The sequence below is a fragment of the Ptychodera flava genome, chromosome 11 (genome assembly GCF_041260155.1).
Source record: "Ptychodera flava strain L36383 chromosome 11, AS_Pfla_20210202, whole genome shotgun sequence".
NCBI lineage: Eukaryota > Metazoa > Hemichordata > Enteropneusta > Ptychoderidae > Ptychodera > Ptychodera flava.
Genome location: NC_091938.1, coordinates 9,814,778 through 9,839,344, shown reverse-complemented (window position 1 = coordinate 9,839,344; position 24,567 = coordinate 9,814,778). Strand labels below are relative to the sequence as shown.

The 24,567-nt window shown below is 38.5% G+C and overlaps 1 protein-coding gene across 1 annotated transcript; it reads right to left on the bottom strand.

Moving 5' to 3' along the window:
• Positions 1-1,844: 1,844 nt before the first annotated feature.
• On the bottom strand, positions 1,845-23,259 carry LOC139143482 (adhesion G protein-coupled receptor L2-like). The gene is made up of 18 exons (XM_070713840.1): positions 23,066-23,259; positions 22,287-22,355; positions 21,035-21,155; positions 17,960-18,082; positions 16,531-16,605; positions 16,151-16,304; positions 15,033-15,082; positions 14,395-14,512; positions 13,980-14,077; positions 12,505-12,604; positions 12,058-12,185; positions 11,784-11,873; positions 11,250-11,316; positions 10,952-11,037; positions 10,363-10,489; positions 8,983-9,024; positions 8,084-8,269; positions 1,845-4,058 (listed from the first exon to the last, which is right to left on the bottom strand). The coding sequence occupies exons 4-18, from the start codon at positions 18,013-18,015 to the stop codon at positions 3,984-3,986; spliced, it is 1,452 nt and encodes a 483-aa protein (XP_070569941.1). The 5' UTR covers positions 18,016-18,082; positions 21,035-21,155; positions 22,287-22,355; positions 23,066-23,259; the 3' UTR covers positions 1,845-3,983.
• Between the last annotated feature and the right edge of the window lie 1,308 nt (positions 23,260-24,567).

The window sequence follows — 24,567 nt, the reverse complement described above, 5'->3', positions numbered from 1 at the left end:
TACAAGACTCTATCCCTGATTATTTCTCATAGAAACGTTTTCCTTGAATTCGATTTGCTCGTCTGTCGTTTACTGAACTTTGGTTTCGATCACATTACAATCTTTTGTAACTGTTACAAACTGTCGCGCTCCGAACAATATTAAATCACATATTATTACTTGAGGGCGCTGGTTAAACCGACTTGGCAGTGTGTACGTGTTTTGATAGATGATTCTAAGTTTATCTTTTCGAACTGAAGACCAATCATAGGATGAAAGAATAAGTTACTTGCTCAAAAGCATAATATTGTGCCCTTCTCAACAATACTTGTACACAATGCTCTGATCACAAGACCGGCACTCCTCCGACTGCATAATCTACAAAACGCGTGTGACTTGTCTGATGGTCATTTTGAATCTACAAGAGAAAATTTCGGCTATTACTTTTTCTGTTCGGGGATCTTTCTAACTTAGGAGAAAGCAAGAAATATGCTATATTATTTAATCACGGTCACATATGCCTATTTCGGATAAAACGTCTTTTCCTCTCCCTCTCTCTCTCTCTCTCTCTCTCTCTCTGTATGTGTGTACACAAACAGGTGCTTCGTCGGTGAATTTACCCCAGTGCTTATATATTTCCATGACAATGACGTCACCAGGTTGCCTATGTATCACCATTATCTGTAACATGGGACAATTGACCGGACAAAAGAACACAAATATGCCAAAAATAATCGGCAACAATTATAAGTGTGCGCATACGAAGAACCATCAGATTGTACGTTGATCTTGATCAACAACTATTATCATATATTTTATTTCAAATCATGCTGATTTCATTTTGAAGTTCTCTTTAAATGGCGCACCATTTCACAATGGCTTGAGGCATAGCAGCCGTTGCCAGGCGACAGTTACGGAGTACAATTGTGACCGTTAAAAAAGTACAAATTTAAAAAGCGACACATTAATTAAATTTGCTCATCGATTCAACTCAGTTAGATTAATAGAACGTTGCCCATATTGTTAATACTAAGAATTGTTGTATGGTAAATATGCCTTTTCACGACTACAGTCAATATCTGTTTGCTCCATGTCTGTCATTCTTTTAATAGTTGTTGGACTGTTTACTTTAAGAAATAATTACACATAGAGATCAGTGAGAACACATCTGCACACGATAGCTGACAGGGACGAATCGAACTCATGTATAAGATGTTTGTTTGTTTGATCATGTTTGCTCTTTTTTTACTTTTCATCATGAGATACAAGCCGTAAACATTTGAGAATAATAGGATTACGGTGTCAAGAGTATCGGTAGCTGCTGAAAAACTGCACTGTGCTCATTTTTATCGAAAAGCTAAATGATAAATAGCGTTCAATTTCACATGTCAATGAAAACCACGTCACGTCAGACAAGACAGAGATAAGCGATGACCGTCCACCATGATAACAGTCCGGTGATAGTGAGCTATGGTGCTATCTCAGTTTATCCACTGACTTAATCAATTTCTTCTCATCCAATTGCAGATAACACCCGGGCAATTCATCCGTTCGCTTTGCCGTATGCACTATCACCTCGACGATACGTGCTGCGTATCCATCCTTCCACCCGCCTATAATACAGACCCTCTAACCTAACAAGCATCTAATCCACCTTTCTGTGGTCTAGGAGTCAGTCTGTCTGTCTGTCTGTCTGTCTGTCTGTCTGTCTGTCTGTCTGTCTGTCTGTCTGTCTCTCTCTCTCTCTCTCTCTCTCTCTCTCTCTCTCTCTCTCTCTCTCTCTCTCTCTCTCTCTCTCCTCTCTCTCTCCCCTTTGTTTGTCATAATAGAGAAAATATGAAGTAGATATTAGTCACACTAGAATTGTATCATCAGTTACACGTGTTTATTGAAGGTATATATGAAGGTGTATATAAAACATGAAGAAAACCGTGCACTTAATACAGTACAACGAAAGTTATCGTAATGTCAAAAGGTAAAATTATATTTAACATGTTTCAGTTTAATTCAAATTTACATACATTAATTAAGCTGGAAAGATTGTACTTTATCTGTCTTGATCCATTTGCTCATACTGATGTTGCCACATTGCAAGAAATGGAATGAACGTTACAGAGAATGGGATTTTGTGTGGTCACCGCAAGCAAAACCAATGTTGAGATATTCCAATCAAGTTTATCAATTTCCCGGAGACACATTAAGTGAAATGCGTTTTCTTATTTTAATATCGTCACATTTTAAATAAGTAAAATTGACCGACACGTCTTTTGTAAGAACACTGAACACTTTCAAACTGTCTCTTTTCGTGTGAGTCTGCTGTCGAATTTGCCTGTTGTCCTTACTTGTACAGGTATATTTGACACAATTCATATGCTGATTAAAGGGCAAACATAAATTTACACTACTTCCTTGGCAACAGCCTATTGTTGTACACGTCGCTCTTTTGGTAATCTCCAACAAATGAAGAAATATGATGTATACAGTAATATTTCAGGGTGGATAGACTTGCCCTCTCCGCCTCTCCGTGCAAATGTTAAAGTGAATGTATACTACGACGAATGTAAAATATTGCAAAATTTTGCTATAAATGTGTACTTTTTTCAAATTGAAATAAATGTATATTATTCCAAATAATTGTCATGGATGTCACTCAAGTTTCTGAAATCCAACGCTAAAATATCCTAAAATTTTAATATCTCGTATTGTCATGTCTGAAAAACGTATGGTCATTAGTGTCCTGTAAAATGGCGGTCGCTAATTAAAGACTTAACGCTGAATTTTGTTTTGAATTCTTTTGACACTCACCTTTTCTACAGGTATTTCTGTTGTACGTGATTTTTATTGTAAGACTGGAGAACTTATGGATATTATTACATGACCTAACTATCTGGGCTCCGTGATGCTCCCATTTTTGTCATTGTACCGTGTGACACCAGATCTTAATCTCCGTTTTTGGTTACCATGTTTGTGGGAACTATAGCAACGCTCACAAGCCCTATATTTAATTTCTAACTCTTAAAACTGTGCGGAATATCACAAACACGCATGCGTCAATCGTATTCTTGTTAATTAACTGTACAAACTTAGGTGCACATAGTAACGAAAATGATATAGACACAGCGATTGAAATACAAACTGCAGAAAATATGGTTTCAAAGACTGGTAAACGTCTATAAATAGTAACCACGACTCAGATACACGAATCACTAATTCCATAAAGGTCAGAGGGTAAATCGTGCTATTGCGGCTGAGAAATTGCCGAGAATGCAAGGACAGTCCATTTTCAAAAATTTATTTCGTTATTATATAGCAGACTCGATTTTTATTTTCATAATACAGGAAACATTTAGGGTTCATATATGTTTCATTTATCACAGTCAACGTCACAGCCAAATGCGTCTCGTCCAATTGTGCTAATTTGACGACTTACACGATCTTCACCCGATTGACCCCGTGACGCACCCACGTAAACCGATGGCGTCAGCCAGAATTGGTGATTCATATCAGGTATAATAATGCCAAACATTTTCATAGGTTTTTCGATTCGAAAAGAACGTTTTGTTGTATTTTACGTTACCGTACCGAATATGGTAATATTTCAAAAACACAAAAATGTGGTAAAATGGATTTTTAAATCAAGAAAGCAACACTGTTACTGTATATTCTGATATCATTGGATATGCAACATTTCAATTGATAAGGTGAGCAACTCTACTATCCAAAATTGGATTTTTATAAACCAACAATGGCAATTTTAACTGATCTTGTAGTAGACTAGCAAGTAGCTAAGCTGTAAGATCCAGATCTAGATATCTTTTCAATGATCAAGTACGTTCTTTACATTCCTAAGTGTTGTGCCGTTCCATTGTTGCAAATAGTTGAACATGAAAATTAACAGTGGCTGTGTGACTAGCTGGATGCCTTTTTCCGCGCATTTGCTGAGTGTTCCTCGACATCAAGTGAAAGTAATTTTCATGTCATTGACGGATTGATGGATTGTGGGTTTACAGTTGAGTGACTTCGATATCGTCCTCTGTCGTCTGCTGTGAATGGAGCTGGCTCGATTTAGAAGTTGTCGTCTGAAATTATTGATGATGGAAGATATAAATATTGAGTGTAGGTAAATATAAGTCAATTAGTTTTTAGGTAGCTAAAGTCCTTTGAGCTAGCTCTTTAAGCTAATGACTTCAACTAAATTTGAATTTCATATCAGAGAAAAAAATTCCAACAAAATTATATATTACTAATACGTATACAAATCAACTATGGCTGATGACATAGGACTTAGTCTGGGGGATGACCTTACCTCCCATCACACTTGCCATGCAGTTAAGAACTACCTGTGGAGACGGCAGACGGATGTTTCCGGAAGGTATCGACTCGGACCTGACCCCGAGCCTACTTAGATGGTGTACGACCCCAGATCAGCCAGAGGTTCACTGAAGAGGTTCTGGTCCTGGGGGCCTGAAGTTCCAGTTGGCACTGAGGGTCCACCTTAGGCTAGACAAACAAGATGTTAACCCAGAACACTAAACGCCCATGTTCCACAACAGGCAAGAGGTAACTTACAGGCCAAGGAGATTGATGAGGCGCAAGACTTCATCTTTCCCACTCTCCTGAATATGTTAGAAAAGTTGACACAGAGGGGCTCCGGCTGTGTGGTTAATAGAGTTACCACCCTCTGGCTGGATATTGCTAAATATCAGCCCCTGATAGGCGGCTCTTGCCTCCCACTACCAGCAGCTCTCAGAAACAAGAAGGCCAACATTAACATGAAGAACAAAGATGAAAACTGCCTTCGCTGGATGCTACGCTCAGCTTTGTTTCCTGTAGATAATCATGAGGACAATCGATGTATCCCATCAAGGACGGGCTGGACAAAGCCTTCGGCAGGGTCGATGCCCCACCCTCTGTCCCAGATTGGTAAAGTTTGAGACAGGGAGGCCTAGCCATAAGTGTTTTCTGCTGGGATAAATGTGTTGTCATTGTCTTCCAAATCAGCGAGCAGAACAGGGAAATGACCCGGATCAACATTATGTTCATTCAGGCGGCTGGAAAATCCCACTACACCCTCGTGGAGGATCTCAACCAGCTCGTGAATGACCAGTCAAAAAACAGACACCGCGTACGCTGCCTCCATGGGTACACCAGGCATGGACCTGCTAGAGGCCCACTAGCCAGCGTGCCCGAGGATCGATAAGAGAGCAGTGAGGGTCAATGCAAGATGCCAGAAGAGGGCAAAGGCGGGCTCGCCTTCCAGAACCACCACGAGCAGCTCCCTGGCCTTTTGTGAACTAGGCTGACTTCAAGGCCCTAATCACTAAGGTGGATGGCCCCTAGCTTAACCCCGAAGCCAGTAACACCTAGTTGAGCTGGCATCATAAGGAGTATCTCTTGCCAGTTGCACAGCACAGGCCCTGGGCGACATTGGTTACCATCCTGTTTGTCTAGCCGAAGGTGGACACTCAGCGCCAACTGGAACTTCAGACCCCAAGGTCCAGAACCTCTTCAATGAGTCTCTGGCTGATCTGGGGTCGTACACCATCTAAGAAGGCTTAGGGTCAGCTCCAAGTTGATGCCTTTTGGAAACATCCATCTGCTGTCTCCGCAGGTAATTCTCAACAGCATGACGTGTGCGGTGGAAGGTAAGGTCATCCCCCAGACTAAGTCCTATGTTATCAGCCATGGTTGATGTGTATATGTATGAGTAATATATAATTTAGTAGGAATTTTTTTTCTATAATATAAAATTCTAATTTAGTTGAAGGCTAGGAAGCATCATAACTCGGCCACAATGGCAACTCGTTCTTCCAAACTATCATATCCTGTTTCCTCTGCCTCATCATCTTGCTTCATTTCCTCTGCCAAGCTTTCACTTTTTCACTGTCATACCCGCACCCCGTACACAGAGAAAGCTGGTTCCGAATGCCCACCCCGCACTTCTGGCAGGCTTGTGTGCCACCCCCTTCTGGAGTCTAGCAAGGTGGATTCTACAACACTCGTTGTTATTCTATTTATGATATTGATTGTAAAGTTTACCAATGCAATTAATGGAAACAATGAAAACAATCGGGTTTTTTTTCATTGAAAAACCCACTAAAAGCTGTTTTCACCAAAAAACGTATTTTTTACAAGGCAAGAGCGAGGCAATGTTTGATGGTTTACTTTCAGTGAAAAACATTATGTACATTATGTACGTCCGTCAGTTTTACACGAAGTAAGTCTTTCAGTTGACCAGCACGTGACCATGTACAACTAGGAAAGTGCGTCAACCCTTCAGCTCTCAAAATCTGCCACAGTTTTCAGCTCATCTCAGAAAGTCTGAGTACCATTACGCAGTCATAATCTCCGTGAATACCCAATCACCCCCAGACCGAAAATTCAACCACCCTCAGGCAGTGTTGGGAAGCAAAGAAGCATCACAGCGTTCACTGGGACTGCTTCAGACCAAACCGACACCCTACACGAACACGGGCTTAGCCTTTCCAGATAAAATCACCTTGAAAATGCTCTACAGAAGCCTGGAAAGTCAGCAAACAGATGTCTCCTCGATCAAAACCAAACTCTTCATATTACCAGATATCGAAGATTGAGTAACAAAACTCGAAGAGAGGCAAATAAACTTCGAGAAATCGTGTGACTATGCTGCTACTAAAGCCGATGACAATAAAGCCAGAATCGTCTCCCTCGAACAGAAAGTCTGTCAACTTACAGAAAACTTAAAAAACACTCAGGAGGAGAGTACCCAAGCACAATGTTGACAAAGAGAATTGCTCCCTCCATTCCCATGGTGTAAAAGAAGAAAGAAACGAAAAACCAATGGAGGTTGCCCGACAATTGCTAATGGATAAGTTCAAAGTAAGTGATCATGGAATAGAAAAAAAGCGTTCCGAATCCCAGTTAGAGGGAGTAGCGCTAACAGTCGGTCACGATCTATCATTGTGAAATTCATCCTACTGACGAAAAGTCAACAGATATTACGTAAGGCAAAACAAGCTCTGGTCACTTGATTTGATCGTTTTTCGCAGAGTACCTTTCTCTTTGCGTTTCTGTGCCTGAGTAAGTCCTTGTTTATCTGTGAAATGCTGATAGCATACAAGGTGAAAGCCCGCCAAATCTCAGCATTCAGCGCTTACCTACAGCGCTACTTCCTGCTCCAAACTATAAGAATCCTTCCGTACCTCAGTACATTCAAGCAATTTTGCCCAAGATTTATCTGTGAAGGAACAAATATGTTCCTTTCTTTTCGTCTTTGCGACGTGGCATACACACTGCATATCAACAGGGGTGGCCATTTGTGCGTCTATGTGACGCATTATTTGATTTGACCATGTAAAGGGAACGTTACCGCATCCGCCAATAAGAACGAATGTTGTTATTGCGAACACAGCTCCTGACCATTTAGCTCTATTTGGATCTGCTTCGGTGTTTTTTAAAGACTTTTTTGTCAAATTTAGCGCTCGGCTCCAGCAAACCATATGGAAAACGGATTTTCCTACTGCTCTGAAGCAAGGATTTTTCAATTGAGCTGATTAAAAAATGCCCGCTCAACTATGAAACATTTTTGAAACGATAGACCGGGTTGGCCCACAGACTAAAAGTGAGGGTGTTCTCACTATAATTCAAGAACTGGTAGTCTACTGCTTCCCCATTTTGGCGAGAGTTTCGTGTTTTGGCGGCATGCGAGAGTTGCGTGTTGTGAGCCTCCTGGGTGAAATGAAGGCTTACAAAGGGATGTGGTTCAGAACCGGCAGTTTATATTCTACTGTAATTACCTCGATATCGTAAGTAATGAATGACTGTTCAGACTTGCGAAGGGCTTAATGAATCTTGTCCAGAAAAAACGTGTTACAGCACAATAAGATGCCAAGAGGTATGTATAAAAGCTTTGACAACTTAAAAGCAATTTGCATGAAAATTAATGAAGGGATTATCGAAGTGTCACCATGTCTGAAAATGGAGAGGTTGAAGTCAAAAGTGGTGTGATGATAATAATATACAAGATTCAGGATCAGTACTTTATACTTTTCCGCGAGGTTTATTCTTGCCAGCAAAATGATCAAAGACTAGTATGTAAAAACATCGTTTGATGTGAATACTCTACCTCGCCGAATGCGCCGTGGATGACTACAGGTTTCACGTCAGTAGTTTTCAGAGTTTTATTGTCACCACTATCCACGTCAGTGTCCGCTTTCACTTCATCACACTGGTTGATATATCCCAGCAGCTCCTTCCGCGCCGCTTTCTCCTCGGCGCTGCCACAGATATTAATCCGGGCTGCCTGCAACAGCTGGCGAGATACATGTATTTTGGTGGTCACGTTGATGTAAGTGTACACTAAAGATTGCGCTGTGATGGTCAGAAAGCAGAGGGACCTTTGACCAACCACAGCTTTTGGTTGACTGTGTGGCTAGGGTTTGAAAAACAAGGGGATATTCCAAATGATGTTGTTGTTTAAAAGCGTTAACAGCTGCTTGAAGTCATTCGCGTGATTATGTCTGTCTTTGACAAGGATTCGAAATAATTTATTGCAGCAATGACGCTGATGGCGGTTTATTCATTTTTAATATCAAGGTGGGTAATATGTTAAACGTAATGTATATTACCGACATGTTGAGAGATACAAACTACCAGTGAACAGACACATAGACTCGTACACTGAAACTTTGGTAAGATACAGGAACGAACAGACACGCATGTTTACGCAGACACACATCTGAATTGAGACTGACATACGGAGAGAGGGCTAGGGACTCAAAGTGTCGGCTAGACAGAAGAATAGGGACAATGTTAGACTTGAGAGTAAAGTTAAACTTGAAACCCGCCAAATGAGGCCAAATACATCATAAGATGTAGAGGAAAACAAATATAGACAGACAATGTGTAAAATACGTAACATGAGACTCAGTTATTGATACATCTGAGCTTGTCTATTAATAAGACAACCTTGAATGTATTAATATTAAAATGACTTGAGTATGCAAGGAGATAATCCACACTTACTTCTCGGTTTGTCGCGCACATGCTGAGATACACCACAGAACCCTAAAAGAAATAAACACATGAATTATAATTGGTACCGACCATAGCTCCCAAGATCCAAATTACCAAAATACAATATTGTTATACATTGAAGTTGTTTCCCACTATAGTGAGCCGGCAGATTCTAAGCATGGTATTTTCAAGGCAGTACACGCATCAAAATTTTTACTAAATCTCTCAAACAAAAACTTAAGCCGTTCTCTTACAAAATTTAGGATAAAAATTGGGGTCATCGTTCAAATTTTGACTGTATGGAAACAAATTAACGTAAATTTGCGGAGATTTGAAATAAAAAATGGCCACCATGCCTATATGAGTACTATGAGGGAAAATTAAATTTTCAAAGTAGACAAAATAAACCTCTGAAAACTATTAATTACATGAGCTTCAAAATCAACCAAAACAGGTGGTACACCCAAAAGTATAATAAACATTTGATAGTTAGAAAATCTCTTCCCGAAGTGCATTGTACTTTATTCTTCCAATCAGCTGTTTTATATAAAAAATATTCAGCTGGAAGTCGTTCCCTCTTCGTTCTGCGAGAATTTGGAATACAGCACCCGGCCACTTGTTTGGGAAGCAATCAAATTTCTCCTCTTTCAAAAAAAGTTACATTATGTGATTATCTTATGCAGTTTATTAGTTTCCGATGAAGATTTACCTTTTGTTTTATTACGAAATTCAGATGAAATGCTCATTAAATTGTTACAGACTTACTCCCTACATGTAATTTGAGGCTTCATCTGCGGTATTAAGTTTCCATTTTCTTGGAGTGTTCTAATGAAAATAATTTAATTTCTTAGTCAGCCTGTCCTTTTCAGGTATAATGTGCTTTATCATGTACAGATTTTGGGACTCAAATTTTTATAACTCATTTCTGATCTACAACTTGAGGGGTTTATTTTAAAGCTCTTGGATTAAAAAAAATTGACCATCTCAGTATTTTGAAAATTTAAAATTTTTATTCCCCCTTAGAGTTAACACAGTGATGCCAGCCATTGAATCTCAAATATCGGTACGTGTACGGTAATTTGTTTCTCTAGTACCCAACTTTACAAGTTAATCCAAAAATTTTACTCTTAAGGAAAGTTTCAGCGAAAGTTTAAGTTTTGCACTTTCGAGGTGCATCCTACCATAAATTAAGTGAAATAGTGTAAAATAAGAAAAATCATAATTATCATCATTGAGTCCACAACAGAAGGGAGTTAATCACCATTTACTATAGCTGAAAAAGTCATCAAATCAAACACTCGTTCGACTACAGCATATAAAGTTAGCGATATTCATTTTAACGGTAATTCAGTTTCACCCAAACAACGATAGAAATGTGGGATTTCCAACCTCAACAAACACAGCCCCGGCGCAAGAGTATGCCATAGTTAAGTCTCCGTTGGCGACGTATATCAAGCAGAATATCCAAGTGATGGTTACAGTTGCTGAAACAAGCATCAAACTTAAAATTTCATGCCTGGGGATAGAAACGAGTCAATTTAAACATATTTTAGACAGAGGTGAAAAACTAAATGTAAAATTTCGCTGAACTGTGTGTATTTGCACGACTTAAACATATGAACTACAATTGAAGCATACCAATGGTTTTCCTACGATAAAGTTAATTTTAAAAACGCGGTGACGAATGGAAATAATTGTCTGTTGATGAACCAGCCTATCCGGCTTCTCAACGTGAGTTTAATGAATACGGCGCATTTTAAGAGGAACCGCAAATATCATGAAATGTGTGTGAAAATACTTAGTTTCCAGATTTTATCAGGTGACTTACTCCGCGGTTAAATCGTCGAGTAGTTGGATTTTGTATACACCATTGATTCATCCGTGTTTGAAGAAAACAGTGATTTAAATCATCCCTGTCGAAAAAAGTCTATTAATTTTGCACTTTCTTATCCAATAATACTAACAGAACCAAACCTACCAGATTTGCTTGCTCTCAACAGTATCCTCATCACCGTACACCACATAGTATAACTTATGCAATTTGACAGAGAGAACCACAGTAACCTTGAAGAGAAATAGAAAACATGACGAATAATTATGTGTTTGGCCAAAAATACAGTATTTATCCCCGAGGTTAAATGTCAAAAGTTTATATTTGGATTATAAATACTTTCAAATTAGTTGGCTGTGCATTTTGTCATTTTACACGTTCAATGACGAAACTCTGCATCTGCAGCGTTTAAATCGAGGTCAATGCTGTAGATAGGCACACTTACCAGAGAAAAGCATGAGACAATCGTGCAAAGAACAATCAGCTCAACTCCATTTGGGTTATCGATGCAACTGAAACGAATGAAAGATAAACTTTTGTTAGAGAGAGAGAGAGAGAGAGAGAGAGAGCTCACATCTATTCTCAACCATAAGGCCTGTATTTTTGCGTGTACAAATTCACAATAATCGCAACGCAAGCAATAACAGCTCATTACAGTCTCTTAAATGGAATACAAGAATCTATGTAGAGTTTGGAGAAAACCTCTTTCAGTGGCGTGGGAACAACATTTTCAAGTTTCATTGTAACTTTTGCTATCTATGTGAGCCGGAGAAAGCTGAGATTTCTGAATAGGTTATTTGTTAGACAATTAGTCAGTAAACAGAGAGGTCCGTGCCTTGTCATAATTGCCATAAATACAGAACTACTAAAAGTTTACATTAAAACAACGCTGACTAAACTTAAAAGGATAAAGTGTTTTGACAATGTCCATTATTTTTCAAATAACTTGATGGTACTAATACCCGTCACTTTCACGTACCTCCAGCCGGCTCCATAGATGGTTTCGACATTGTACGAGACGAAAGCCATGGCAAAAGGGATCACCCATCCGATGATGGTATAAGCAATTCTGTAAATATGAACAGAACTTGAAGTTTATCATCAAAATTTATTTAAAAACCGTCGCAGACAACCGCAGGTTTCTTCAATATTTCCATTCTTATGCTACTGTGTGACTATTATGCAGCTACAGATTCGTTTGATTTGAATGAACCAAGGCAGACTATCAACCACTAAAACCATGCATACTATACCTGTATGACATTTTTCTGATGATGAATTTCCTCAACTTCAAGAACTGATGGATAGAATAATTCATCATCCATGCAAAGTTACTCAGTAGTGCAAAGTACCATAGAAACTTAACAGTCTTGCACGGACTCTGTAATGAAATACTAACGGAGTTAAAAACGATACCTTCCTCTTATAGGGTGTTTGACAGTACATGCATGCTAAGCTTGTCTCTGTCACTATCTGTCTACCTCTTTCTCTCTACCTACCTCTATCTACCTCTTTCTCTCTGTCTACCTCTGTCTGTCTGTCTGTCTGTCTGTCTGTCTGTCTGTCTGTCTGTCTCTCTCTCTCTCTCTCTCTCTCTCTCTCTCTCTCTCTCTCTCTCTCTCTCTCTCTCTCTCTCTCTCTCTCTCTCTCTCTCTCACACACACCCACGGTGTCGAGTAAAGTAAAACGAGTCGAGTTACCTTGTCACCATCAGAAGCCAAATTCCAAATTATGGATATCGGATGTAGGGTGAGAGAAGAGATAATGTTGAGGAGAACAAAATGTCCGTCCACTTGTAGCCTGTCGACAAAGAGCAAAATAGTTTTCACTTTTAATCATCTTCGTTTCGGTTAACCGGTTTCCTTCGTGCATTGATTTCGAAACATTTATGACGATGGCATACAATATTATGGCAAAGAATGAAGTCAATATATTGCAGAAAATTTAGATACGAGAATGAGAAAGGGTTTGATCTGTTTTACATCCTAACTTATTCTCATTCTCTGTATTGCCCTCCGTTAAAATACAGACTCGTATTCGTATTGTTTTGTTATTACTTTAATTCACATGTTCTTTTCTGAATTTGGTCATCTTCTGACACAATTTACATTTCTGTGTAGATTGTCAAATTCTGCCAGTCACTGTCTTATTCAAAATTTATTTGTCTGTATAAATTTATCGAATGGGACTAATTTAGCCTTTGTTGTTGGACGAATTCTCGCAATTCATGATTAATGATCCCATGCTTGAGTTAACTTAATCACTCCGGAGATGTGTACTCATTGTGAATCAACAGAATCGTGCGTGTTAATTCTAAAAACGGATAATTGAGTTTTGCTGTCCTGTGACGCATTCACGAAATATAAAAACAAAATGAATTTCACCAAGCAACAGTGCCAGACTGAGCAATGTTGGTTACGAAATTTCAACGTGAGTGGTTGAAGGTGTTGTAGAGTATCCGATATATGTAAAGTGATTGATCTTGAGAATTAGCGAGCCTAATTTGGTTAATTTTTTGTCGTTGACTATATTTTAACCAAGTTCAATCACAATAAGTATACAAATGACACAGTCACTCTATTAGGTTAAAGTTTTCAATTGTTTCCAGTCCAACTTGTCGTCAATGACATGCACATATTGACTAGCAATTTGGAAACAGTAATACGTGTGTTTACCGAGGGTCCGAGTGTCGCCTCACAACCGTCTGCTTCGTGAGAATGTTGGCCAATGGAAACCGACTATTTGGAGCGATTCTCATCCGTCATGATAAATAAACGTATGTCATTTCAATCATGAGGTTTAACGCGCGATTTGTGATATACTTCATCTATTGTCCTCAGCTGTCACTCGTCTCAGTAGCAGACGACACAGCCATCTTCTTTTGTGTTTCTAGAATGTTGGCGTTCGGAGACACGAAACTTTTAAACTTTACACACACAACAGTTATCCAAATTGTAATACGATGATCAATTTTGGAAACTTTAAACAAATGACCTGCTCTTTACAAGTAAAGTCCGATCGCCAAAACAAAGCATACCACGTGACAGTAAAATGACCAATCATGACAGAGAAACCAGAAAAATGACGAATCGTGAATGAGACATTGGACGAGATCTGTTACAAACATTTGAAAGACTGCTTTGTGACGAAATATGCGTTTAAAAAATTTACTCACCCGGCTGTGCACACCATACAGAAGGACAACAGCATAAGTGTGACATTGAGGTAACATGCTATCTGCATGATAATGTCGCGTGCCTCTTCGGGGAAAGGCTGTCTCGGGCAGAAACAGAATACAATGTTATCCAACTTAGTCATTTTGCTATGGAGTGAAGTTCATGCTCAAGAAACAATTTCTCACTTCGAGGTGATGTATATAAATATGAGAGGCTTAAATCTGTGTCTTGCTGTGATCACTGGCCGTGACATCACAGATATGCCGTACTGCAAGTACAGAGCTGTTTTAATCTTCGCATTTCGTGTTATCACCTTTTCGGGAAAACTAGTGTTTATCACAGGAAATTCATTTCAAATATCATTTGTTATCATTCATTTTTTTCTGTTTATCTGTGAAAATAAATCAGACTTACAATAGGCTTCTTGCCCAGTGTCATAATGACGGCGAAGGTTGTAAGGCGGCTGCATTTGCATGTAATTTTGCCGGAGCCTTGGTCGTGTTCTGTCAGGCATCCTTCTGTACTCCATACTCTAAACATGAGTTGGATAGATATGATTAGTGAAATAATAATTGCTAAAAAATGTCATGTTTGTGATGGCGAGTAGTGCTTTTATATGGAAGAATGGTTATTTGACCGATGAATATGCTCCTTAGAAAAATACTATATGAAGGTCTATCTTTCTGGCTTAGCCGCAAAACTAAACGCCAAATATGTATTACTATGTTCCCCTGAAGAACATGATAAAAACGCAACCAGAAGTGCAGAACGTATTCCTGAAGGACTGATTCCTTGTTTGGCAGCGTATCTTTCAATCCAAAGATCAGCAAAAGTGCTGCATTCGAACGAAACATCCTGCTAATAATCGTACCGAGAAACCAGTAGCAGGCCTACGCCCTTTGATAAGGTGAACTAAATACAAACTACTAGTCACAGCATAGACAGACTTAATATGTAATCGCTATATTCGTTCGAGAATATGATTTTTAAAGACAAAATGTTTTTATTCAGAGCAGCGCCAATGGCTGAGCAAATAAACCGAACAAACAAACCCTGTTTGGTCACCATGCTTCATGTAGCTACATCGTGCGTCATAACCAAGCTGCAGAGAAACAGAAACAATCAGTATATGGTTGTGCGCAAGCTCGAACAAGCACCTTTTGTTGTCTTTCCAGTAAAACATATAGAGAAAAATACGACCTATACCATCAATTAAATAGGCTCTAAAGAAATGAGCAAACACCTACGTAGTGTAATTTGAAATATCGCACGAATTAATTGACATATGGATGTGCTAATTTCGTACTGATTCAAGCGTAAATTAGACGATATTTTTTCTACTTCTGATGATATTATTATACACATAACTACTTCACCAGCCCATGTTACTTTAAGTATATGTTTTCCAACGCTTGATATTCAATACGTTTAATGTACTACACCTGACTGGAATTGTATTTGACAAAACGTTTGAGAACTTAGCATTGTGGCCTATGAATCATGGTTATGCCAAAGTCTCCTCTCAGTTCACTGTTCGCATGGAACTTTCAAATCACTAGATCTCCGTATCAGTGTCCAGTCAGTCTTTTAAGCAGTGAGACAACCAACATATTTGCCATTTCGGATTATCCTGTCCGAATAATGGTATCATGCTATCATGATCAAACATAATGATCCTTGATGTACATTTCGATAAATCCAAAGCGTCACGCATAGTAGCATTTAAGGTTGCATGCGCCTCGAAAGTGAAAGACATTAATGTTTGCACAAATTTTCCTCAAAGAATCTTTCGACCATTCTCTTTCAAAATAAAGGGAAAAAACGGGGGTCACCTTGCGAAGTTTGGTACTAGATAAACAAAATTACCCGAGATTTAAAGATATTTGAAATTCAAAATGGCTGTCATCCCTGTGTTAACTCTATGGAGAAAAATACAATTTTAGATTTTCAAGAAATTAAGATGGTGAAAGGTTTTCTTACTCCAAGGGCTTCAAATGATCATTCACATGTGGTAGATCAGAAAAGAAATAGAAAGTTTGAGAGTCCAAATATCTGTCCCCGAGGCGCATTCTACCTTACATGTAAGTGCACATGTTAAACTCAAGACCACCTTCAGCTACAATAATAAACTATTGCCGTTTAGGAACAAAATTCTGTGACAGAATCTTACCTTGATAGGCGTGAATTCAATTGATACAGGTTCCTCTACATAGGTAAGTTGACTGTTGTTGTTGATATAAATGTTGACTGACATGACTGCCGTATTCACCTTTGTCACCTTCTTTATTGCTGTGATCGTTTTCACCCATGATCTTGAATTTGACCTGGAGTTGCACGAAGACAGATTAATACACGCCCGGTAAAGCTGTTTCGACAATTTTGAATCGAGAACGTGCAAGAGGTTGCTTTCAAAAAGTACGGCAAAGATTTAAAATCGAACTTCGATAAGTCCTTAAACAGTCTTCTTTCCTACAGCAGAAACCAAATTGCTAGCTCAAGCACTTGTTTGATACAAGCTGTTTGGACAACTAATAAATATGCTACACTTACTCGCTTTCAACGAAATCCGAAGGAATGATTTTCGGCGGGATCATGATAAATAACTGTTTGCTACGACAACGGGTTCTTTAATGAAGAAACAAGAAAAATGTATCAGTGTGACAGTAAATATATTACCACAGACATTTGAATAATATGCACGTCAAAAGAAAAACAACAGTGAAGGGAATGGATAGAATTATGTTTGTGCACTTGCTAATACTTAACTGTATTATAATAGATGTAGACTGTCGGGCTGGAGAAGACACACGAAGACAGACAGATAGACAGACAGGTTCATGGACAGGTTGCTATGATCAATCACCGCGGAGTAATAGATATTCACAAAATGTAATACGGATTAGTTGTTATTTGTTAAACTAGACGTTTTAACGTAAATGTAGAGATGTACACACACGTGACTTACACAGAACGTTGGTAAAAATAATGTAGTGAGGCTAAAGTATTATGTATTATCATACATATACGTCTGTATTATATTAAATTTCGTCGTACAGTAAGTTTCGATATCTAAGGACACGGAGTCCAATAACTTTAAGCGTTACTTGACACTATTACACTTTTGACATCATAACATTTATACGTCGGGGAAAAAACTACATATTATTTACATTTTTTCGAAATATATACCTTACATTCTGTTCGTCACGCACTGAATAAAGGTCACTCCAAAGCTTGTGTATTGAGTGAAATTATGCTGCTGAACTACAATGTATACCGCGTGCACTGAGCTGCATGGGTTGAAGTTTCGTTCTGTGCGCTAAGCGAACGCGCTGAACGCGTTCCCGGATGCTTGCGATCGCGTGACTCAGTGAGCGAAGGCATCCTCAAAACGATATAATTTCGACTTTCTCCTTGTAAAATTGGACAAAATGGTGTACAATAATACAGTTATTCACAAAATACCGGAATTTATATCTGAATATATCGTGCTGCAGAGGTATTGTCGGAAAATACCTCCGCTGCACGATATACCCGGACATAAACTCCGGTATTTTGTGAATAACCACTCGAATCCTACAGCAAGACGACAGTTAACGAGCGACGTACTCTCGCATCTCGCCGTGGTATGCTGTTATTATCACGTATGTTAAAATGCGATAATGATGCCAATTACAAAGTACGATGCGCGATGCGCTTTGGTGTCTGAAATTCGACGGAATGATATGTACCGAGTCGTACTTTTGTAATCAAGTTCGATCCAAAATCATTACGAAAGCCATAATTTGCTATATGTAAACATAATTCACTCCCTCAGTGTACAGACATACACATAGATAGATAGATAGATAGATAGATAGATAGATAGATAGATAGATAGATAGATAGTTAGATATATAGATATCACAAGACGACAAATGACAAGTGAAATGTTCTATGTAAAAAAGTTAACTTTACGGGTAAATTACACTTTACTTACCTGTAGAATTTGTTCGTTGTAAATAGCTTGGCAGGGTAATACAAGTTCCATTGCATTTCTCGTTCTCCTCATCCACAGATCTTTTGGAAATGTGCTTAGAGGATAGGACCTCCGCTCTGAGCTCTAAATTAAAGATATTTGGCGACTTTACGGTAGTTCACGCCTCGAAACTGAAAGACCTCATAAATCTTTGCTCAAATTTTGCGCGAGGAAACTTTTAATCATCATCTTCCGAATAAAAATAATGGGGTACCGCGGAACATTTTATCCTAAAGAGACAACCTACTCAATATTTACCAGACTCATGAGTTCAAAATAGCCGCAATCAAATGGTAATATGGGGAAAAAATTTTCGATTTCAACAAAAAGAAGCCGGTAAAAACTTCAGTCACTCTATGAGCTACAAAATGAGCCCCACAAGTGGTGGTAAACGTTTGAGGATCCGGGTTACTGTTCCAGAGGCGCACTCTACCTTAATAACGCAACTACTATTTGATACAGTGATATGATTATGACAATCCTGTACTGTTTTCAGTTGAGTTTGATTTTTCAAAATGCACAATATGCATATGAACGAACATAAGGAAATTATATATTATTGTGAAGGTAGATATAAAATAATTATAGGTTGGAAGCCTGGTGGTAACGAGGGATAAATGATTCATTCGTCCAATAGGCACATTCATTGACTCTGTGAGATATTGCATGTATTCTGGAAGGACAAATTAATCCTCAATTACTAAACTCGATTTTTCGTTTCTAAATTTAACTCTCAACGTGTAGTTGTGAAGTCAGCCTCATAAAGTTATGGTGTACAGTATAATTAAATGAAGCTCACTAAAGTGGCATATCCGAAACTTATTAAATAGTATAGCTGTATGGTTCTAACTTGAAGTTCTCATGAAGGCCCTGTGTTAAAGTGATATAAGGAAATAATGTTCACGGACAAATACGTAGGGAAATATATATTATAGCCCAAACATGGGACTATGTGACCGGTAGATGACCATTTGCCCGACTTAAGAAGGGCAAATTTTCTGCTGCCTCGAGGGTGAATAATCCCTTGTTTTGGCTGTTTTTTATGACAAGCAATTCTCACAGAGTTTTCACTCAAAATATTTAGGTTTGTTGACAAATGATAGTCAAATGCTTTCGTTCCATGTTAGACGAAAATTCGCTTAAAATGGAATGATTTTTATCATCGAATGGTGCATTCATATTTAAACCACTGTTATGTGGTCAATCAATGTTTTGTGCAAAATGTTCTGAAACAGGCGTAGGATTTTCTATGTTAAACATGTAATTTCAATATTTTTAAATCGCAAAGTTGTCAAGTTGAAAATAGTTTTGGTTTCAGTCAAATGATGACCATACGGCCGCGACATCACTGACGAGTTGCCATTGAATCCTATGGAGCACGCGACGTTCGATATACGGGGCATGTAATAATTAGAGGTTATTTAAAACAATAAAGCACACCCACCGACGGTATACCAAGAGATTTTGACCAGCTCACGACATATATGCACGAGCGATAGCTCGTGCATATATGTCGTGAACTGGTCAAAATCGAGTGGTATACCATCGCTGAGTGTGATTTATTGCTATTTATACATAACAGTATATTGAAATTTTGGCGTGTGACGTCAAAAAACGGATTTTTGCTCAAGCTGAGAGCTCGCGCGTATGCCAGTTGTGGTATATTGCCAATATACCACGGTTCTTTTCATGTCTTTACAAATCAGATCGCTGCATTTGCGCCATCTATATACTGGTATGATATAATACCCAACATCGCATGTTCCTATGTCGTATCAGTATTCGTGTCACTTGTGCTGTGTCAGACACGAGACAAAGTCGAGTGTCTGACGCAGCACAAATCACACAATTGCTCAGGCTAATACGACACAAGAAACAGGCGATATTGGTAACAACCGATTTATCATATGCCCATGCCCAAATTTTACTAATAGTACGAAAAACCTTAAATTTTGAGGCTTTACTTTATTACGCCTTGCGCATAAATAACGGAATATTTATGTGAACAGGCTTCATTCACAAAGTATATGACGAAGTCAACATCACGCGCAATATCGCTGCAAGTCCTCCATAACTCAATGAACCCCCATAGAAGAAAGCAACCGGGATTCAAAAATCGTCTTAGAGGAGGAACCTTTTAAGGTGCAATATGCTATTACAATTGTAACGGATCAGAAACTGTCGTCAGCTTCATATCTATCCTGATTTCGATCGCGCTCGATCGTCGTACGGCACGGAGCTGGCGCGGAGAGGGGCCACCACTTTGTTTGTTTACCCTGAGAGTTGCCATATCAACAGTCGTCGCGCGCGCGACATCGCTGTTACGCCACGCGCTCTCTATCTATTCGAGGGTAGACAGTGCACAGTGTCGGCGCCGTGCAAACTACAGAATGTTTAGTAGAGCTTGGCCAAAAAATACGAGAAATTAAAAAGGAAAACAATGGGAAAACATTACAATACTCGATATGTTATTTCCGTATTTGGCAACCAGAAATAGGCTACCCATGTTCCTCGAAGTCCTTCAATTTCTTACGTCGGCGACATCGCTTCGCAGGCGGGGAGCGGCCGCCATTTTGTTTGTTTTACGTTGTTACCAACAAACTGCTAATGTAGTTCGGAAAACTTCAAAACTGATGACGTTTATCGTGAAAATCTCGGCGTTTACCGTGAAATATCATGGCTGATATTTTACGGTGAACGTCACTAGGATAAAGCAATATGGGCATGAGTATATGATAATGTACAAGAATGCCTGCCTATAGTACTACCTACCCACTTACCTACCTAACTATCCTACCCTACCCTATCTACCCTAACCTACCCTACCAACCCTACCTGACTATACGTACCTATCCGTTCACCCCTACCTACCTACGTGTACTACCTACCCACCTTGACCTTGACCCGCCTACCTAGGTACATATCTACATTGGTAGATATATCGAGCGACAACTGGAGAAATAATTAGATGGATTGGTTATATAATAGAGATACGGCGAGGATAAAGACAGTTATATTTTAAAGTTTATGGCTTACCTATTGCGGTCGTCTTCTGATCTACTGCCCCATTGAATTCGACCACTGTATTGTAGAGTGACTTTGTGAATGTCTCCATCAGCTTAAAGATAGTGAGGATTCCTTTTTCAGGACCAAGTAACTGGATGATAAAACAAGGGTAGTAATCCATAATTATATTGTCATAAATTGGCACGTTAACACTTGCGATTTAGGACACTAACTTCATACTTCAATCTAAGCAACACTATACTATTTGATATAAATCTTACACACAACAAATATATTGCCTTGTTGATAGGAATCTACACCGTGAAGAATCGAAAGTGGTGCTCTCCGTGAACCGCCATACGCTCGATAAAACTTCCGTAATCAGGTTTTGGCCAGATTTTCTGTAGTTTATCTTATATCCAATGGAAATTTCCCTCAAATCTCATCAAATACGCAATGTGATTTTGCAATTAACGTCGTTAATATGTATAGGCTTTCGCAAAGCGTAATCAATTGCAAATTAATTTTGAGGAATTTTTGCTGAATTACCGTCTATCCCTACATATTTGACAAACTTTCCGTGTAAAAGTCGAGTGGACTAAAAATATTCGGTCATGAAAGATCTCTGCCAAGCAATTGAGTTCGGTTACAAGTTGGCGGAGACCGATACACGACTAGCGACTGAATATTTCAGTCGACGGCATACATAAGTTTGCAAACGCTATGTTTCATGGAAATAGATCAAATTTAATCACCATGCCGTCCAGCACACTTTCGTACTTCTATCTCTTGGCTTTATTCCCCTTTTTCGACGACATCATTGCCAAATATATAGATGTACTATACTATTTTTTGCGACGAAATCGAGATCGTACCGTCTGTACGTTGAGTTATTCTTTCATGAATCAAATATAAAGGGCGAAAACAATAGAATTATCCTGACCGCTATGTCCAGTAGAGGTTGCGCACAGGATGTTGTTTGACAAAATTTTTCCGTACCTGTCACTCTCGGGGCGTTGTTTGACAAATTTTTAAGAAACTAAAATAACGTCGGTATTTTATATAAAATGTCTTTATAAAACTGCGACATACATGTAAAAATTTGTTGCATTGATAATTATGTAAAAATGTGTATACAATGTGTATCGGCTGTCTCCTTGTAACATTATTTTTCTTAAAATGGCAACTGCTAGAGATTAACACTTACAAATAAATTTTGTTGTCAGCTGTCGTTAAATGCATTATATTAATGGTAATATAATGTAAATATCGAAAAATTTACCTTATTTGAATTTTGCCATTGGTCTTTGTTCTTTTCGCTCATAACTGTGTCTACAGTACCAAGGAAATCCTGTGACAAACGAAATGTGGAAAGGTTTAATAAATTTTATTTATCGAGCATTAAATTATTTGTAGAATTACAAAACGCATAGGCAACAGAATGATAGTAATGTACAGCTATTAATATTTGAGCACGCAGTCATAGCTGCATTTTCTTTCTGATAATTTTTTGAACGTAATTGAGGAATTTAGAAATGACATTGATATTGTTACCTGAGTGTACTTGAAGCAATTTGTCATCATATATATATATATATATATATATATATATATATATATATATATATATATATATATATATATATATATATATTATATATATATATATACACGTAGAGGTTACCAAGCTGGAAAAAAACAGTGCAGTATATAAAAACATAACTTCAAGGATAAATGCATGTTAACATCTGTGTTATGATTGTACAGATATAGAGATTTACGAAACTTTACATCACGGATATTACTTGCATCGTGATGCCATATATGTTGCAACAGATATTTTCAGTCTGTACTTCAGGTAATTTTTTGAGGACAGACAGACAGACATATAAATAGACAGATAGATAGATAGATAGATAAATATAATAATAGATAGATAGATAGATAGACAGACAGACAGAACAGACAGACAGACAGACAGACAGGTTGGTACGTAGATAGGCAGACAGGCAGGCAGGCAGGCAGGCAGGTAGGTTATGAAAATGGGAAAACATATCTTACGTTGACGTATTTTTCCTTGTCAGAAGGTTGCCCTGGCAATGAAAGCGGTTGTCTTTCAGCGACCTTTCGGAGTATGTCAACCGTTACAAGCAAGTCACCGCCATAAGCGTCGCTGCCTTCATTGAGATAGTTGTTCACTGCATCTAGCTGCTCGTTTGCCTCAGACGTTTTGCTTATCGTTGAAACCTGCAAAATGTTGGAGTGAACGGGTCTCATAGTGGCATAACACGAATACAACAGACAGTATGGCATATGGCAGGCATGAACTCCGGTAAGGGAATATAGTATCACTTTGACAGCTAACAAAAGAACATTGATCTTGTCAAGGTTTGATAATGAACATGTGGTGGTGATTGATGTAGGTTTTGCAGGTGTGATGTGCTGATGACAAGGTTTACTTATTTACATATATTACCAGCATTTGCACTTAGAACAAAGACAAAGCAAGGCCGAAGATGATTAAACGTCAGATTTTAATTGGTCGGAGTGCCTTTCGTTTCAATTGGTCAAAGTTCATTTTAATAATGTCAAAGGTTTTGTGCTTTAATTTTAGTAATTCGTTCCTAATAGTATATCTAGGACAGAAAGTGTTAGTGTTACTTTCTGAAGTTGTGCTGTTGACATAGATTGAAATTAATCTGCCAGCTTTCGCATGCAAAATTGATTTCATGATATCGAATGCAAAACATACATTGGATAGGATGTCCACCAAGGCGGCTGCTTTGCAATCACTTGTATCCGGTGCAAGCCATGTGCCTGTTTCGTCACACTGCCTCCGCATGAATCCTGCATGAAAATAATATATTCCTGTCGGCTGGTGTACAAGCAATGCGTAAATGTATCTGAGAGGGGCGTTGCACGGTTCAAACAATGGCTGAGGAGTAATGGACTTACTCACTCAAAATGTTAACATACATCGTGACATTCTCTCTTCTCTCTCTCTCTCTCTCTCCTCTCTCTCCTCTCTCTCTCTCTCTCTCTCTCTCTCATGATCAGGTACATATCAGTAAGAGAAAATATGAAACCATTCTTTTAAATGTTTGAATGCTATCTTAGCTGTAGAATACGGAAGGATAGAAACTCTATTATTTTCTATTCTAAAGGGAATACATTTTTTCCACAAAAAACTCACTTCATTGAAAGACTTTGGCAACGATTATCGTTCGCTTCAAAATATCACCGAACATTTAAGATTTCCCATGCACGCAAAAGTAATAATCCCTTTAAGGGCCAAAAAATCGCCAAAATATGCACATAAGATGCAATTTCTTACGTCTTTTTAATCTTGTGACCCGAAAATTGCTTTAATGGGTCCTTCAGGGATAGTTGCTGGTTGCACAAACCCTTTTACTTTTCTAAGTCATGCATACTTGTTTATACCATGCAAATTTATAAACATGATGAATACACATATCTATCTCTACACAGACTGCAATCCAGCCGACCGTGATTAAAATAGAGCGAATGGGAAGGAAATTAAAGAGATACACCTCACTATTTGA

Coding starts and splice junctions, on each gene's coding strand:
- LOC139143482 (XM_070713840.1), bottom strand. CDS start 18,015: ATGCAATGGAACTTGTATTACCCTGCCAAGCTATTTACAACGAACAAA. Junction 14,078..14,394: donor CACTGGGCAAGAAGCCTATT/GTAAGTCTGATT, acceptor TGCCCGAGACAG/CCTTTCCCCGAAGAGGCACG. Junction 9,025..10,362: donor CCGGGGCTGTGTTTGTTGAG/GTTGGAAATCCC, acceptor TATTTCTTTTAG/GGTTCTGTGGTGTATCTCAG.